Source organism: Oncorhynchus tshawytscha, linkage group LG11 (genome assembly GCF_018296145.1).
Source record: "Oncorhynchus tshawytscha isolate Ot180627B linkage group LG11, Otsh_v2.0, whole genome shotgun sequence".
Taxonomy (NCBI): domain Eukaryota; kingdom Metazoa; phylum Chordata; class Actinopteri; order Salmoniformes; family Salmonidae; genus Oncorhynchus; species Oncorhynchus tshawytscha.
This window is the reverse complement of record NC_056439.1, coordinates 21,555,683-21,575,153: the sequence shown is the minus strand read 5'-3', so window position 1 is coordinate 21,575,153 and position 19,471 is coordinate 21,555,683. Positions and strand designations below refer to the sequence as shown.

General features: G+C 41.1%; 1 protein-coding gene across 2 annotated transcripts in view; it reads right to left on the bottom strand.

The window, feature by feature from the left end:
- LOC112261583 (tyrosine-protein kinase receptor TYRO3-like) overlaps positions 1-19,471 on the bottom strand; it is a 24,368-nt gene extending 4,897 nt beyond the window's left edge. The window contains exons 1-10 of one of the 2 annotated variants that reach the window (XM_024437030.2): positions 17,762-19,471; positions 12,972-13,155; positions 10,157-10,257; positions 8,869-9,039; positions 6,049-6,135; positions 5,725-5,840; positions 5,004-5,184; positions 1,350-1,492; positions 477-615; positions 194-320 (exon numbers count right to left, since the gene is read on the bottom strand). In XM_024437030.2, coding sequence (XP_024292798.1) covers positions 194-320; positions 477-615; positions 1,350-1,492; positions 5,004-5,184; positions 5,725-5,840; positions 6,049-6,135; positions 8,869-9,039; positions 10,157-10,257; positions 12,972-13,155; positions 17,762-17,816 — 1,304 coding nt within the window. In that variant the 5' untranslated portion in view covers positions 17,817-19,471. The remainder of the gene's footprint in view (positions 1-193; positions 321-476; positions 616-1,349; positions 1,493-5,003; positions 5,185-5,724; positions 5,841-6,048; positions 6,136-8,868; positions 9,040-10,156; positions 10,258-12,971; positions 13,156-17,761) is intronic. The other variant, XM_042329906.1, reaches the window with a different exon arrangement.

The window sequence follows — 19,471 nt, the reverse complement described above, 5'->3', positions numbered from 1 at the left end:
TGGTAAATACTGCAGACCGTAGGCCTATATGTAAAGACAGTGTACTTGGGGGGGGGGACCTGGCAGCTGTTTACAGTAGGTCAGTCAATTAATTAAAATACTGCTTTCAGCCCATGCAAATGAATTTAAACAGAAAATAATGTTTATTTGAAAGGCTTTGGCCTGGTCTAGTAAGAGAGCAATGGTAGTATACCCAAACTGTGTCTCCTTCCCTCTGCGGTGCACTAGGACTGTCAAGAGAAGCCCCACCATGGTGGCCACCAGCAGGCCCAACAGAAGACCCACCCACATATGGCCTCTCTGCATCTGGGCTGCCAATGCTGTGTGGAATATACACACACACACACACACACACACACACATTACAAACTGGCTTTACATACAGCACAACACCCTGTCACCTTCAAATTTGGAACATAGGTTTTAAAACAACTAGTGACAGGGCTTATAATGGAGAGTGAGAGGGGCTCACTGACCTGAGGCGGGCATGACCAGTACAGGCTGGCTCCAGGGCCCACAACCAGCCACTGTACACGCCGACACGTGGAAGGTGGCGTTGAAGAAACGACCTCCACCGGACAGGTGGGCCACATTCTCTTTAAAGAACAGAGCCTCCTGGAACACAACAACCAAAGTATGTCAGTGTGTATGGTCTACATAAGACATGCTTTGAGTTGAAGAAACTTTTTTAAAAAGCTTCCACCGCAAGGGAGTGCTAGGCTTTTTACATTTTTTACACAACACACATTATGCTTTAGAACTGCTGAATACTGAGAAGGCCCTGCAATTGGGTCTCGGACCACCTGACAGGCCGCCCCCAAGTGGTGAAGGTAAGAAACAAAATCTATATGCTGATCCTTAACACGGTGGCCCCACAAGGGTGTGTGCTCAGCCCCCTCCTGTACTCCCTGTTCACCCATAACTGCGTGGCCACGCACGCCTCCAACTCGATCATCAAGTTAGCAGACGACACAAGTAGTAGTAGGCTTGATTACCAACAACGACGAGACAGCCTACAGGTAGGAGGTGAGGGCCCTGGGAAAGTGGTGCCAAGAAAATAACCTCTCACTCAACAACAAAACAAAGGAGATGATCGTGGACTATCTACATCGATGGGACAGTACTGGAGAAAGTGGACATTTTTAAGTTCCTCTGCGTACATGTCACTGACAAACAGAAACGGTCCACCCACACAGACAGTGTGGTGAAGAAGACAACAGCGCCTCTTCAACCTCAGGAGGCTGAAGACATTTGGCTTGTCTGGTGTGTGGTAGATTTCTCCAGCGTGTACAGGTGTATGAGACTGTCTCTCCAGTGTGTACATACACTTGTATGAGGCTGTATCCTACCTGTCCTTCTCCTCCCAGGTTCCACTGGACTTTGTAGGCCATCAGTTTCCCCTGCAGCTCATCGTCCTCCAAGGTCGCCCAGTTCATGGACAGCTGCTGCTCCGTTAGGTCAAATGTCAGGTTCCGGGGGGCAGCAGAGGGCACTGGGGAGGAATAACACACAGGGACGCAGTGTCAATGAAAACCTCTACATTTAACACCTTCAATTTGATCATAAAGAACATTATAAAAAAAGGTAGATTTGGTATACAGTACCAGTCAAAAGTTTGGACACACATACTCATTCAAGTTTGTTTTTTTTCTTCTACATTGTAGAATAATAGTGACGACATCAAAACTGTGAAATAACACATATGGAATCATGTAGTAAGCAAAAAAAGTGTTAAACAAATCAAAATCTATTTTAGATTTGAGATTCTTCAAAGTAGCCACCCTTTGCCTTCATGACAGCTTTGCACACTCTTGGTATTCTCTCAACCAGCTTCATGAGTTGTGTTAACAACCCTGTGTTAACAACCCTCCAGGCGAGCTTCAATGCCATACAACTGTCCTTCCGTGGCCTCCAATTGCTCTTAAATACAAGTAAAACTAAATGCATGCTCTTCAACCGATCGCTGCCTGCACCTGCCCGCCTGTCCAACATCACTACTCTGGACGGTTCTGACTTAGAATATGTCGACAACTACAAATACCTAGGTGTCCGGTTAGACTGTAAACTCTCCTTCCAGACTCACATCAAACATCTCCAATCCAAAGTTAAATCTAGAATTGGCTTCCTATTTCGCAAAAAAAAGCATCCTTCACTCATGCTGCCAAACATACCCTTGTAAAACTGACCATCCTACCAATCCTTGACTTCGGCGATGTCATTTACAAAATAGCCTCCAATACCCTAATCAATAAATTGGATGCAGTCTATCACAGTGCCGTCCGTTTTGTCACCAAAGCCTCATATACTACCCACCACAGCGACCTCTCGTTGGCTGGCCCTCGCTTCATACTCATCACCAAACCCACTGGCTCCAGGTCATCTACAAGACCCTGCTAGGTAAAGTCCCCCCTTATCTCAGCTCGCTGATCACCATAGCAGCACCCACCTGTAGCAGGCGCTCCAGCAGGTATCTCTCTCTGGTCACCCCCAAAACCAATTCTTCCTTTGGCCGCCTCTCCTTCCAGTTCTCTGCTGCCAATGACTGGAACGAACTACAAAAATCTCTGAAACTGGAAACACCTGTACATAGCCCATCTATAATTTAGCCCAAACGACTACCTCTTTCCCTACTTTATTTATTTAGCTCCTTTGCACCCCATTATTTCTCTCTACTTTGCACATTCTTCCACTGCAAATCAACCATTCCAGTGTTTTACTTGCTATATTGTATTTACTTCGCCACCATGGCTTTTTTTTGCCTTTACCTCCCTTATCTCACCTCACTTGCTCACATTGTATATAGACTTATTTTTCTACTGTATTATTGACCGTATGTTTGTTTTACTCCATGTGTAACTCTGTGTTGTTGTGTAACTCTGTGTTGTTGTATGTGTCGAACTGCTTTGCTTTATCTTGGCCAGGTCGCAGTTGTAAATGAGAACTTGTTCTCAACTTGCCTACCTGGTTAAATAAAGGTGAAAAAAGAGGAAGTCACCTGGAATGCATTTCAATTAACAGGTGTGCCTTGCTAAAAGTTCATCTGTGAAATCTTTCCTTCTTAATGCATTTGAGCCAATCAGTTGTGTTGTGAAAAGGTAGGGCTGGTATACAGACAATAGCCCTATTTGGTAAAAGACCAAGTCCATATTATGGCAAGAACAGTTCAAATAAGCAAAGAGAAACAACAGTCCATCATTACTTTAAAACATGAAAGTCAGTCAATGTGTAAAATTAAGAACTTTAAGTTTCTTCAAGCGCATCGCAAAAACCATCAAGCGCTATGATGAAACTGGCTCTCATGAGGACCGCCACAGGAAAGGAAGACCCCGAGTTAACTACTTCAGATTGCAGCTCAAATAAACGCTTCAGTTCATGAAACAGACACATCTCAACATTAACTGTTCAGAGGAGACCGTGAATCCGGCCTTCATGGTTTAATTGCTGCAAAGAAACCACTACTCAAGGACACCAATATGAAGAAGAGACTTACTTGGGCCAAGAAACACGAGCAATGGACAATAGACTGGTGGAAATCTGTCCTTTGGTCTGATGAGTCCAAATGTGAGATTTTTGGTCCCAACTGCCGTGTCTTTGTGAGACGCATAGTTGGTGAACAGATTATCTCGCATGTGTGGTTCCCGCCGTGAAACATGGAGGAGGTGGTGTGATGGTGCTTTGCTGGTGACATGGTCTGTGATTTATTTAGAATTTAAGGCACACTTAACCAGCATGTCTACCACAGCATTCTGCAGTGATACGCCCTCCTACCTGATTTGCGCTTAGTGGGACTATCATTTGTTTTTCAACAGGACAATGACCCAACACACCTCCAGGCTGTGTAAGGGCTATTTGACCAAGAAGGAGAGTGGAGTGCTGCATCAGATGATCTGGCCTCCACAATCACCCGACCTCAACCCAAATGAAATGGTTTGGGATGAGTTGGACCGCAGAGTGAAGGAAAAACAGCCAACAAGTGCTCTGCATATGTGGGAAATCCTTCAAGACTGTTGTAAAAGCATTCCAGGTGAAGCTGGTTGAGAGAATGCCAAGATTGTGCAAAGCTGTCATCAAGGCAAAGTATGGCTACTTTGAAGAACCTAAAATATATTGATTTGTTTAACACTTTTTTGCTTAATAGATGATTCCATAGATGTTATTTCATAGTTTTTATTTCTTCACTATTATTCTACAATGTAGAAAATTGTATAAATAAAGAAAAACCCTTGAATGAGTATGCGTGTCCAAACTTTTGACTGGTACTGTATGTCAATGCGGTCACTGTAAACTTGTGCTACTGCCATCAAGCAGTTCATTATTTAAAACACCATCTGCTCTAAAACTCGGGAGAGATTTGCAAGGAGAGGGAAATCACTAATCGATCAGTATCTTTGACCTAACAGCACTCACTAAAAATTGGTTGATCTCTAAGAGTGAGAGCCCATGGTCTCCCTGTAGTGGTATTCCTGACCAGCGTGTGGGGACACTGAGGCAACAGGCCTTAGTTCAGCACTGCAACACATTGATTTGGATTGAGGGCATGCACAATGGTCCATTGTACCAACAGTACTGGAATCAACTGGCCTGTGTCCAGCACTGCCAGTTTACCATCAAGGTCACCCCCAGAAACCCCAACTGCACTGCTCCCCTCATCAGACTCCCTCCCATGACCACATCCTAAACTTTGCTGCATGTATGTAACCCTTATCTCAACAACAAACCTTATTTAAAACCTATTGAAAAGTCGGCTGTGAGGCACAGAGGGCCAACAAACATGAAGCATTACATTTTGATGTCCAGCTGGTGAAGTGGTTGGTTGACCATGTGTGTATACTAAATGGCACCCTATTCCCTAAGTAGTGCACTACTTTTGACCGGGGGCCCATAAATAGTGCAATGGGGAATAGGGAATAGGGTGACATTTGGGGCACACACAATGACAAAAAAACAGTTGATGAACAAAAGAGCTGATATGTCATTATGTATTCTATTGGCTGGATGCCCACCTGCTTCTGGTGTCTGAAAGTCCAGCCAGCCAGAGAATAGGGAGGTCCCAACCTCATTGTCACAGCACACTCTAACACTGTAGTTGGAGTAGCAGCTCAGCCCACTGAGGATCTGTTGGAATGGTGGAACCTTTACACGCTGGTCCAGAAGTTCCACCTTCCTCCCAGAGTTCTTAGACATCTGCAAGAGGAAGGAAGGAAGGAAAACATTCCATAAGTGTGAAAGTTCAAGGACAAATGTCAGAGCGTGTGGGAAAAAAATGCATGATATGTCATCCATCTTTTGAGGTGAAATTCTCATGTTTTCGTCAGCAAATTCTTTCATTCAAAGAACGAAAAATAATAATACTCAAGGCGCTGCCCCCCCAAAAAATAAAGAATTATTTTAATTTTCTCAATCTTGACTAAGCATTGATCCAAGGCATGAATCTTAATTTTGATGGTTGTCACACCCATCCTAAATTGCACTGACAGACGACTTTCAACAACCACATATCTTAAAAATGCGTAAATATATTTAACTGCTGACTGAGTGTGTCAGTTTGCTGGCATATTCCATGACTGCTTTATTGAACATCCACATATAAGAATTCAGTCACAGGGTTATTTGATTAAGGAATTTAGCCAAATCCACAGCACTGGCCAGCCATCTCAGTTGTGCCGGTTTAGTTCCTTTTTTATCTGTGGGACTGGAGTATTAGAATATAATACAATTCTTTACCTGGATGGTGCAGGCCGACAGGTCAGAGTGTCCAGTGAAGCCTGGGCTCCAGGCCAGCGTGACATTGTTCTCCACCATGTGGACCACCTGCACACCTTTAGGGGCTGCTGGGAGGACTGCAGTCAAAGAAAAAGACGGGGATTTAGATTTACTAACATCCAACTCTGCACAAGAGCTGGACGATGAGCAGACAAGAAGAGCTAAGTAACAGCAGCGTACTGCGATGTGCATTGACTAGCCGGTCTTCATCAGGCAGCATATTCAATTTGAAAAGCAAATGCCTTGGTCACACATGACAGCACTGAATATTCATGAATTAGTCACCTTTAATGTGCACAGTGCCTGTTCGCGATACTGAGATACCTCTGGCATTCTTGGCTTCGCAGTAGAACTTGATGCTGTTATTCACACCTACAGGGAAAGGGAACAGAGGTGGGAGACATGTTAAGTGAGGTACGCAAACCAGAGCCTTTTAAAAAGGGGAGGGTTCAGTCGATGCCAAAAGAGTGAATTAAACCAGTCCCCTGCTACTATGCCTGACCAACAGTTTGTTTCTCCCATGTAAATGAGTCATTTTCACACTGGGAACAGTATGAAATGCATACCACAATGGGTTACTAATAAATATATATATATATATATATATATAGGAATGTATCATCTGGATTTCCACAACCTCAGCGGCAACCGGTGGTGAAATTGCCACATCTCCAGACTTCCTAGACATCTTGTGCACTGAAAAACCTGTATTTTATTCACGCCTAACTTGGATAAGGATCTAAGGGTTTTCGAAACCACCAATTTGCACAAACCAGCTACTGAAACTACAGCACGGAAACACAAGGAGTGCACAAGGAATAACTCCTAACCTAGACCGACATTGTTAAGCCTTGTATCACTTTCCTTGAGCTAATCCTTCATGACAAACACAGTTACAGGAAGGCTTGTGTTGTGTGTGTGTGTGTGTGTGTGTGCGCGCGCGCATTTTACTATCCTTGCAGGGACCAGAAGTCCTCACAAGGATAGTAAAACAAGGACAATTTGGATAAGTGGGGACATTTCGCCGGTCCCCACAAGGAAAATGTTATTTTAGTCTTAGGTTTACAAGTTGGGTAAAGGTGAGGCTAAGGGTAAGGGAAATAGAATTTTGAATGAGAATCAATTGTTAGTGTGTGTGTGTGTGTGTACTGTACAGTACAGTGAACAATATCAGGCAATAAGGGCCACTACATGGTTAGTCATCCACTGAATGACAGAAAAACATGCCAGGGTCATAACAGGGAACCATCAGCTGGACTGAAACATATCTGGTTACTCTCACATTCCAAGGAAACATCAGTCTCTGGTAGCCAGATAGGAAAACATCAGCACCTGTTAAGTGGAGTATTTGGCTACTTCATTCCTGACTCAGAGTTAGAACTCAGCAGCAAAGTCTTTGTATCCATCCCAAATGGCACCCTCTTCCCTATTTAGTGCACTACTTTTGACCAGAGCCCCGGGGCCAGTTAAATAGGACAGAGGAACTAAACCAGCTAAACATAAGCAGGAAATGAAGGAGGAGAGCCACTAAGGCGAAAGGCTTACATATCACGAGAAGGGAATGAATCAGACTTCTAATGAACAATCCACTGGCTGGTGTCTACACGTATCAAACATTTACACTTGTACGTGTTCTCAACCAATTACAGCGCATTTCCACTCTCAAGTCATAACATTTATTCTTTCTGATAAGGGGAATCATTACAGGTTTCCCTATCTATAGCCAACAAGAAAACACGTCATACAGTGCTGTGCCCATAGACAAAAAAAAGCACTGTGTATTTACTCGTAGACATCAGCATAGCATAGACATAACATCGGAGTGTAAACCCTCAGAGGAAAGCGCAAGAAAGCCCTTCATTAGCGTTCCACCCACTGAGAATAACCTTTGGCTTCGTTCTACCATTAAAACAGTTCTATTTCCAACTCACGCACAAATCTCTAAGAGCAGCTTGAAAGCCATAAAACCATGATCCCTTCCTTGCAAAGTATGACTAATGTCGGAGTTGCTCTTACAACAGACAGATGGCGGTCCACCTTATTGAACTAACAGCACTAACAGTCTGATCAGACATATGATTCATATGTCATTTTCTGACTTGTTAAATCAATAGAGGATATTTCTCAATCGTCTTTCATCAGTTCCTGAAATCAGGAACAGCAGTGGAGAAGGTGGAATGTTTTAAGTTCCTCGTTGTACACATCACCGACAAAACTGAAATGGTCCACGCACACAGACAGTGTTGTGAAGAAGGCGCAACAGCACCTCTTGAACCTCCGGAGGCTGAAGAAATGTGGCTTGTCACCAAAAACCCTCACTAACTTCTACAGGTGCACAATTGAGAGCATCCTGTCGGGCTGTATCACCGCCTGGTACGGCAACTTCACCGCTCACAACCACAGGTCTCTCCAGTCTGCACAATGCATCACCGGGGGCAAAATAGCTGCCTTCCAGGACACCTACAAACCCCGATGTCACAGGAAGGCAAACAAAAAAATCAAGGACAATAACCAGCCGAGCCACTACCTGTTCACCCCACTTCCATGTACAGGTGCAAAGCTGGGACCGTGAGACTGAAAAATACAGCTTCTATCTCAAGGCCAGTCTGTTAAACAGCCATCACTAGCACAGAAAGGCTGCTGCCTACATACAGACTTGAAATCATTGGCCACTTTAATAAATGGAACACTAGTCACTTTAATGTTCCCATATCTTGCATTACTCATCTCAAATGTAAATACACTGTATCCTTCACTATCTACCCTTTACCATCTATTGTATCTAAGCTGCGTTGTCACTGCTCATCCATGTATTTTATATATTCTCATCCCATTCCTTTACTAGATTGTGTGCATTAGGTTTTGTTGTGGAATTGTTAAATATTACCTGTTAGATACTGCTGCACTGTCGGATCTAGAGGCATAAGCATTTCGCTGCACTCGCAGTAACATCTGCGATTCATGTGTATGTGACCAATAAAATTTGAGCGTCTGAGGGAAGGCATCTCAGATCTTCTCCTCCAATGTGTTTTGAGAAGAAGGCGAGGAGAACGGATGCACAGATTTGAGGAAAGACTAAAGAGAAACAGCCCGGTAGAGACTTACCGTTAACACGGAGTACAGATGGCGAGGAGGTGGCATCACCCTTCTGTACTCCCCCCAGCCACCAGAGCACCTCCACAGGGTCCGGGGGGCCCACAGCAGCACACGTCAGGTTAAAGGGCACCCCAGGGAACGTGGCTACATCTTGGGGCTCAAGTATAAAGTTGGGGACACCTGGAGATTGATGGGGAGAGCGAGAGGGAGGGGGGTAAATCCATTTGAATTCAATTACTTTTTGACAGCACCCCTTTTGATTTGAGCGAAACCTTCCATACATATTTGCCCATTGTGGAAGTGCTCAGAAAGTGACTTTTTGGGCCGGAATGCCAAAACATTCAAGAGATAGAAGGTGCTTAAAAATGGTCAATTATCAACAACAACAAAATTATTAAAAAGTGCATTTGCATATGTTGTAGATTAGGCTGACCCTAATTGACATAATCTGAGGTGTTTGGGTTGTGCCCGCCATTGGTCCAATACAGGGTTGTTGTCATGTTTTGGCTGATAAATTCTATTCCCATTTTAATACATTTAAATGTCAACTTTCAAAATGGTACCACAAAGACGTTTGGAGGTCCGCACATCAGAGAATGTTGACTTGAATGGGAATGAAATTATGTCAACCCTCCATAGGAAACCCAGCAAAAATCATAGAAATATAGATCGAATACACATGACCATTTAAGTTGACAGACGGTGGGTGGACCAGCGGCCATCTTTGAGGTAGTAAAAAATTCAATGGTGTACCAGATAAATTGCAGGGATAGGTCCATTCTATTAATTCTATTTCTAGGTGTAAAATGGTCACCCACCCTGTATTCAAGAGCTTGTTGTGTCTCAACCGATGGCGGGCACAACAACCACCTCAGATGTAAAGTAGGGTGTAAGCTACAACATCTGCAAATATGAAGAAAGAAATAACTCAAATCAGAATTTTTACTAATAACCGTTAAAAGGTAAAACAAACTTAAAGGAGTCATAAAATAGTTTCACATCCCTGTTTGAAGCTTTTACATAATATCAAATTCAACCGTTTATGTTTTCCAGTGATGAAGACTTGGATGTCTCATGGTATGAAAAACGGCTCAACTTTGACCACCTTTATCTCCTAAATTGTTCGACGTTCAGGTGCCGAACAAGAGTTACTTTCTGACCACTTCTTCCATAGGCAAACATGTATGGAACGTTTAGTTTAAATCAAAAGGGATGTTGTCAAAAATGTATCAAATTCAAATGGATTTACCAAGACACAGGTATACAGACAGAGGGCTAAATGTATTGATCGATTTACCCTCGACTGTTATCCAGGCGGGCTCAGAGGAGATGGTCAAGCCATGGAACTCTACCTCACACCAGTACTTCCCTGCATCCTGTTGCTGGACAGACTTCACACTGAAACCACCCGGACAGACAGACACTCAGTGATCCCCCTAGTACTTTACATGAGATGCTAAATAATGCACATTTCAAAATGATAGAGGAGGCGAGACCCATTAGGCCACATTTAGGTAAAAGCCCATCACATAAATTGGGTAGGAGACGAAAAAGGAGAATAAAACAAAGATAAATAACCCCTTGAGGATATGTTGAGAGATGGAGTAGGACCCTAACTAATTGGATCAATGAACTAGCTTGGGGCAGGAGTACACTGTGCATGTGTGTTAGGAGTCACTCAGGAAATCACTGTGAGCATTGACAGGTTATATTCACTCATAGGTTTGGTACATTACTTTCTAAACGTAATTCAGTACAGTTACCTGTCCAATTGTAATCTGATTACATTCAGTTACTTTTCGATTACTTTCCCCTTAAGAGGCATTAGAAGACAAAAACGTATGTTACAGATTTATCCTGCAATACATGTCGTTCAATGTTAAAAAGTTTACATGGCTGGCCATATATGGATATTCAATTTTACTTTATTTATTTTATTTATGGGTTGGTTATGTAGGCTTCTTCTAACTCATCGCTTTCTACTACATATAATACAATTAAATTATATCTTTACATTAAAAACCAAGGTCTATTAGAATTCCAGTCATTCCAATAAATGTTATACCCCTTGATCTTCAAGAATAGGACATGGAAATATGGAAGTATAGATTAGCCAAATTGCTTTATCTGAGCTTAACCCCAAAACTAAGGACTTATTAGCCAGCCCTACTCTGTTGTTTATGATTTTGTTGTCATGGAGGACTGATTGGGCTTAAAAAAACAAATGCTACCTGAAATGGCATGCTTTGAGCACTACTGAAAAGTGCTATTTGCATTTGCTATAGGCCTATTGTTTACCTTTTTGTTGGGGACACTATAATATCTTGATAATATGCAGATGTTTAAAGGGCAAATCCACAGAGGAAACCATAACAAAACAGACGCCCCGCCTCTGTTTTGGTAAAAAGATGAGGGTTGGGCCTGGAGAAATGTAACCCCTCTCAGATTAAGACACCGCTATGGATGCAAGGACTGTTTTAACCATGTTATGAGGCTATACAGTGTTTGTTTACATTTACAATGTTTACAAACGTTGGAGTAAAACAAGCTTATATTTTGGGTTCTCATGCAGTGTGACAGTTGAACTAAGCACATGAGGCATTTCTAAGTTATATTCTTCAAGAATCAAAAGGATATATAATTTATAAATCCAAAAAATGAATGTTGCAACAACAGATTGCCCATTTAAGTCTATCAAAAGTGTGCGAGTATGTGTCCATTAGGCCTATGCATTTAAAAAATAATAATCAGCGTGAATTTGTTGAGCAATAAAAGCCCCCTTTTTATTCCATAGGCTGTGATCTGCACTATGCAGCTGTTGCATGAGCGCATGTCACTGGCTGTCCACTGGATTAAAAAAATAATGATTGGTAGGCAGTTTAAACTTCTTGAATTCAACCATTATTGGGTTCAAATACACATTTAGATGTGTGAACAGCCATCCACAACAACCACAATCCATAAGGCGCACATAGCTAAATGAGAGAGCAGCAGTGTGATTCACATCAATGCGCTATGTAGATATCAATAATAAGTCATATCCGTATCGCCGTAGACTACACCACTCCTGTCATCCTTACCCCGAAGTGTTTATTCAAGTTGGATACTCTTTGGATGCCGACAGCAGTCGCACCATTGGAAGACATAGCTTGGACTGTAGCCTACAAAAGCCTATTCCGTTCTTTTCTCACGATCCATTGAACACATTTGGTGTGTCATCATAGTGGTCTCTGACTTGTGGTCAGACTCGCTCAGGTGGAACAAACTTAAATTTGCGCCTTTTTTTCAATGCTGATTTGAATGTCATTGAGAAAACAGAAGCGTCAAAGATTTTTTTTCCACAAACATCCTTTCTAAATTTAAAAGTAATCATCTAGTTTTTCAAAAGTATCTTTAATTGGACTGCTGCCCTTTAATATTTTGTTACTTCTATTTCCTTATACGTATTTTTTTTTAAATGCATTGTTGATTAGGGGCTTGTAAGTAAGCATTTCACTGTTGTATTCGGCACATGTGACTAATACAATTTGATTTGAGTCAGATAAAGTCTGCTCGTGTAAATTCAGTAACGTTGTCAGTCTGCCTTAAATACTGGATTTAAGGCAGACTGACAACGTTACTGAATTCACACAAGAGCAAAGACTTTTGAAGGATAAAAAAAGACAATGCTTTAAGCTACAATTAATGTTATTTGACAAGCTTTATGATTAAACTTAGAAGCACTTTCTCTGACTTTTCAACTAACTGGATATCTACTAGTCTCCTGTGAAGCTGATCTGGTGATGGTGAGCTCAGTGCTTTGCAACACTCCAAGGAAAGGTTAGTTTCCTTGCGATAATGATGACGCTTCGCAAAAACAGCCTCCAAATGATTTCTGGTGAAATGCACTGATTACAGCAGTGTGAAATCCAATCTCTCTCTGTGCTTAGGTACTCTACTCCATCTGGTAGAACTATCGATACCCATCTGCCTAAACAATGATTAGAAATCTAAACTGAAGCATCACTCACCAATCCTTGCTCTTCCCACAAGAGCCAGAGTGACAGATAACAAGATAAAAGTTCAACATTATGTTCTCACAATAAAGTAGGAGACTGAACCAAAGCGCTGACCTGTGGAAGGTCTCCCAGTGGTGTTGCTCGATGGGGATGTACATCTGGTCTGTGCTGTACAGCTTCTCCCCATCCTTCATCCACACGATCTCCGGCTCACTCAGGCCCTCGACGCAACAACCCAGGCGAGCCGTGTTGCCCTGGGTTACTGTGAGGTTGGTGGGGTTCTTGGTGAACAGGAGTCCTAGAAGTCAAAGGTCAGGACACACCAGAGTTCAATGAGTCACTGATTATTAGCCTAAGCTCATTGTGGTTGATTCTTCTTCACTAGGGTTCCTTCACTACTTTAAAATGGCGTGGTGTGGAAGAAAAGATCATGGGATGGGATCTAAGGCTACGTCAGATTCCAACACACAAGCAGTAGTGAGCGTAACAGGAAAGCTAACTGGATTCCCCTGAAAAAGGTAGCCGACAAAATGGTAAAGGGCAATTACATGGTAACAATTGCCGCGGCTGACTTTTCACTTAAAATGTATGCAAAACAAAAACCATTGATTTCAAAGTTTAAGAAAGCACACAACTGAACATGTCACAAAACCACATTCACTGGAAGAACTGTGCAGATGTAAAAGTTTGGTCACAGAATTCCTGTCAAATCTATTTTCTTTATGTAACCACATTTTCCAAAAACTCTTAAATATCTGCTCTGACTTACAACTCAAAGACGTCTGCAAAAATAATGGAGAGAGTCAGGTATGGCATGAAAGCTTGAGTTATAAAAATATATTTTGGTTATTGAACTACAGTAAGTGACGTGGATTTACATCCGGTAATAGATTTGCCGTAATAGAATTTCATCATGGGTCCCTGATCTTTACTACACAGAGATGCATAATTATGGATATGAATCTCATTTTCTTCATGGTGATGTATCATAAATACGTACACAAAAAGGTAGAAATATGCAATATCCTCTTTTGCAGATTTGGGAATTATTCTATACACTGGATATTATTTTAATGAGCTCCGCCATCAAACAAGACCAAATTTGGTTGGTCCAGACCAAATCTGAACCAATCATAGGATGTTAATGTTTCACATGTACAGCACAGTAGAGTTCAGTACAGTACACTATAGTATACCGTAGTGTGCTCTACTGTGTACTGTACCACCACTCACACCATTCTTCTCTACTGTACAGGACTATAATCTACTTTATTTACTCTACTGAACTATACTAAAGTTTTTTGTACTGTGCTGTCCAAACTTGTGAAACATAGACGTCGTATTAAGAAACGCTATAGATAGAATGAAAGTAGTGTAGAAACCTACCAAAAAAAACTATTGGGCAACAACAAATCCAATCCCTTTTAGACAACTTCCTGAACAAAACGTTTTACTGCAATAGTAAACGTGTAAACTTGTTAGTAGAAAGTCTAAACTATATATTTGACCTTTCAGCTTCCCTATCAAATCTAAAAATGTCAAGCAGACAACCTAAGAAAATTAAAAATGACAAAATGGTTTGATGAAGAATGAAAAACCCTAAGAAACAAATTGAGAAACAGATCCAACCAAAAACACAGAAAACCTGCGCCTACGCCTTCACTTTGGTGAAACACTAAAACAATAAAGAAATACACTAAGAAAAAACAGTGGTGTAAAGTATTTAAGTAAAAATACTTGAAAGTACTACTTAAGTCGTATTTTGGGGTATCTGTATTATTTTGACTACTTTTACTTCACTACATTCCGAAAGAAAATAATGTACTTTTTACTCCATACATTTTCCCCTGACACCCAAAAGTACTTGTTACATTTTGAATTTTTTAAAGTTCAAAATGTAACCTTTATTTAACTAGGCAAGTCAGTTAAGAACAAATTCTTATTTACAATGACAGCCTACTGGGGATTGTCTAATACACACACTTGTCAAGAGTTTGGGGTCACTTATAAATGTCCTGGTTTTTGAAAGAAAATCACATTTTGTCCATTAAAATAACACCAAATTGATCAGAAATACAGTGTAGACATTGATAATGTTTTTAATGACTATTGCAGCTGGAAACGGCTGATTTTGTATGGAATGTCTACAGAGGCCCATTATCAGCAACCATCACTCCTGTGTTCCAATGGCACGTTGTGTTTGCTATCCAAGTTAAGAGGTGAAAGAAACACACACCTATTTAGGCAAGGTGCTGGCTAGAGGAGTGGAACACTTAAAAAATAAATAAAAAGGAGAGCACAACACAAGTGTATCATTTTAAAAGGCTAATTGATCATTAGAAAAAGCTTTTTCACTTATGTTAGTACAGCTGAAAACTGTTGTTCTAATTAAAGAAGCAATAAAACTGTCCTTCAATAGGGCTAGTTGAGTATCTGGAGCATCAGCATTTGTGGGTTTGATTACAGGCTCAAAATGGCTAGAAACAAATACCTTGCTTCTGAAACTCGTCAGCCTTTCTTGTTCTGAGGAATGAAGGCTATTCCATGTGAGAAATTGCCAAGAAACTGAAGATCTCGTACAACGTTGTGTACTACTCCCTTCACAGAACAGTGCAAACTGGCCCTAACCAGAATAGAAAGAGGCGTGGGGGGCCCCGGTGCACAACTGAGCAAGAGGACAAGTACATTAGAGTGTCTAGTTTGAGAAACCGACGCCTCACAAGTCCTCAACTGGCAGCTTCATTAAATAGTACCCGCAAAACACCAGTCTCAACGTCAACAGTGAAGAGGCGACTCCGTGATGCTGGCCTTCTGTGTTATTTTGCCCATCTTAATCTTTTCTTTTTATTGGCCAGTCTGAGATATGGCTTTTTCTATGCAACTCTGCCTAGAAGGCCAGTATCCCGCAATCACCTCTTCACAGTTGGTATATCTAACTTTACTTGTTACTTCTGTGAACTTTCATTATCCACCCTCCTCCTCAGTGAGAGAAATGATAAAATATCTTACAGATATGTGGGTTTTTGGTAAAGGAATTACAAGACAGAGCGCAATGTTTCTTAAATGTACAGAAGCCAGATATGTTATCCTAAAGTAAATACAGGCCCAAGTGTAGATAGTAGTTGGCAGCGGTCTTTTACCTCAACATTAATGTGTTTTGATGTATTTCTAATGCATTTTAAGACTAAACCCCTTTTCCATCTGCTTGACAAAAAAAAAATATAAGCCTTTGCTTTAAAAGTCCCCCACAAAATAAAAGTCCCCACAAGTTATTCAATTTGTGTCCACAAATGGCACACGTGCAGGACTTTTATTTTGACAAGAGGTAAGCAGAGAGGAAGTTGGTCTACATCAGACCCATGTTTGGAAAGTCTGTTGAATTATATGATCTTTTAGATATTTTGTCTCAAATTCCCCCCATCAATGACCAAGCGTTCTGCCCACCTGCACAGTGAGTTGAAATGGAATTGTATTTAATTTCTGGCTTCCCGCTGACTGTTTTTGTGCAACCCTATACAATTTGGAGCAATACATGTGTGTTGCTAAAAGCAGGTAAATGAAGCACTACCTTAAATTCTACAAGCAGAGTGAACGTTATCATTATATTGAATGTCCAGACCACTGATTTCACTACCATATTCATTTAAAAGTGGAGTGGGGGTGGGGAAATACTTGGGTCAAATAGCCTAGACAGGCCTATGGAAAAGACTTGGGCCAAATAGCCTAGACAGGCCTATGGAAAAGACTTGGGTCAAATAGCCTAGACAGGCCTATGGAAAAGACTTGGGTCAAATAGCCTAGACAGGCCTATGGAAAAGACTTGGGTCAAATAGCCTAGACAGGCCTATGGAAAAGACTTGGGTCAAATAGCCTAGACAGGCCTATGGAAAAGACTTGGGTCAAATAGCCTAGACAGGCCTATGGAAAAGACTTGGGTCAAATAGCCTAGACAGGCCTATGGAAAAGACTTGGGTCAAATAGCCTAGACAGGCCTATGGAAAAGACTTGGGTCAAATAGCCTAGACAGGCCTATGGAAAATACTTGGGTCAAATGCATACTGTAGGCCAGGGCTCCCTAACGGGCAGCCGGCATTTGGCCCCCAGGTGGATTAATTTGCCCCCATGTTAAAAAAATATATATACACACATTTTTTTTAAACAATTGGGGTGGGGGGGGGCAATAAGACTGTAAAAACACCAGGAAATCAGCTCCAAGTGATTTTAATTTAAGTAATCTGTTACCAAGTATTCCCACTCATAATAGATAGACACGTGATCTTATACAAATGTAAGCAAGGTTTGAAATGATTATGTTTTATTCAAACATTATATCCGTTTGGTCTTTTTGCAGTCTACAAAATATTTGTAATTATGTCGACCACCCACTCCAGAAAACAAATCGACACCGCGACTGAATCTAGTTAATGATCCCTGCTAGGCCTATGTAAAAATAGTCCCCTTTTAAATATTTGGAGCCAATATATGTCCCAAAATAGCAAAGCCGAAAAATAAAATAAACATCTCAAATACTTGAGTATTTGTCCGAATGTTTTGGACCCAGGTCTGGATGGGGAATAAGCAAATTACCTAATTTTAGTTAGAAATATGTGCCGATCCCTGGCTATGATCAGACTCTTCCCTTGTTATTGTGCCCTATTTACAAAACGTTGTTACAAGTCATACTGTATCATTTGGAGAGAGAAACCCCTACACTAGCACTCAATTGCGTGCAGAAAACCTAAGCGGTGGACTTGGTCCCTTGTTTTGGACTATCGACCACTGAAATAACATCGATCGTTGTTGACAAACATATACGCGAAACGGAGTTCAATAAACTAATCAAAATATAACCTAATTAGAAATTTCCCTTGTCGTGCAGTCAAGGGATAATTACTCAAACTTACCATGGATTGCTCTACTACTTTGTGCCAAGAGTATGATCCAAAGATAAATGGTCATCTTTTCAACATCTGGTTCACAGTTTGAGCCTCTTATTCACAAATCTACGAATTCCGAAGTTTTGAACAGTCGAAGCCCTGAGCTACATGTCCCTTCGGGGAGTGACTCAAGTAGGTTTCCGCACTAGAAAGTCACTACTTTGAGATTTATAGGGAACAATTCACCCAGGCGCGCTGATACAATTCACCAAGACCGAAATACCAGTAAATTCCTGTCCGGGATGATAAACGAAGTATATGTTGTTTTCTTTCCCCTCATTAAGTAACCGACCACACTGCTTCAGATAAGTTGACGTGGACTCCGTCTATGGTGATTTACACGTTGTTTTTCTAGCCTCCTACTACATCAGGGGTGTATTCATTACGTCGTTTGAATTGCAACATAAATCCTTTACTCCAAACGGAAAATGTATAACGAAAATGAGTTTCCATTGGACAAATTGAGTTAGGTCCCCCGTTTGCTTCCGTTAGAAAAACGTTTTGCAACAGAATTATCGTAGTGAATAAGCCTCTGGACAAAACGGTCAGTGTCCTGAGGAATGTCAATGTGCATGACCGCCGCCTAGTGAGAAATCTGTTCGTGTAACACCTATTGAACCTACAGAGACAAAGGCAATTATATAAATACAATTGCTTTTACTTAATGGGAGAATTTGTAATGAGTTGCAGGGTATATTAGGTTACTGCAAGTAGTACACAAAAAGTAGTTGTGACAATCTGATGTGAAGTGGTCTTTTTACTGTACACTCGCACAAAGCTAGGATGGCAACAAAATCGAATCCGATTTAAGGAAACAAACTCAATTGAAATATTAAATAAAAACATTAATAAATGCAGTAAAATGAAACATTAAAGTTAGGTAAATCTGTTAGTACAGTATATTGGCATAACTCATGGAGAGTATTCTGTTACAGTTCACTTCCATACATACACCTGATGTTAAGTTATATTTCTTGTTAATGACAGCTTGCTGGAGCTCCTCCTTCATAGAAAGGACCTCTGTAAGGTTGTCGTCAATCTAGTAATACAGGTTGAGATGCAGAGGCCCTTGTCAGACAAAATAATGTGAAGAGGTTCCATTAACACGTGTTTGCGGGTCAAAATGAGAAAAGTGGAGGTGGTCATATTTTGTGTTTATCTGATATGATCACACTTTCAAAAAACAATGACAAATTATTTAGAGTTAAATTAGAAAAATTGTGAGGATGTGTTAAACAGATAAACTGAAGATAATAAATAATACAAATCAAGTCCAAATAATATGACTAGCAATAATTGAATAATAAAATAAAAGAGTATGCTTGCTAAGAGTCGAATGGATTGGTTTACATTAAACGCTGTGCTTTTCTTCATTCTTTCCCAGCATTAAAAAAAAAAGCTCTGGTCCCGCGTGTTATGTGTGCGGCTTGCTGATGCGGAACCTTCCTCAACTGAAAATACATTTCTGGTGCTAGGAACCTGAAACTTGGGCTGCCCATTCCAGATCCACAGAATAAGCAAGCCTCTGTGCATAAAGGAGTTCTCTCATTCGGGGTCTATGTAGTGCACTGCTCTGACATTCTGTAACTCTGTACTACAGCTTTCATTCACTTGCTGCCCACCGGCACCATCTCTTATAGGCAAAAAGTAACACTTAGGCAATCTACCCCAGCCAAA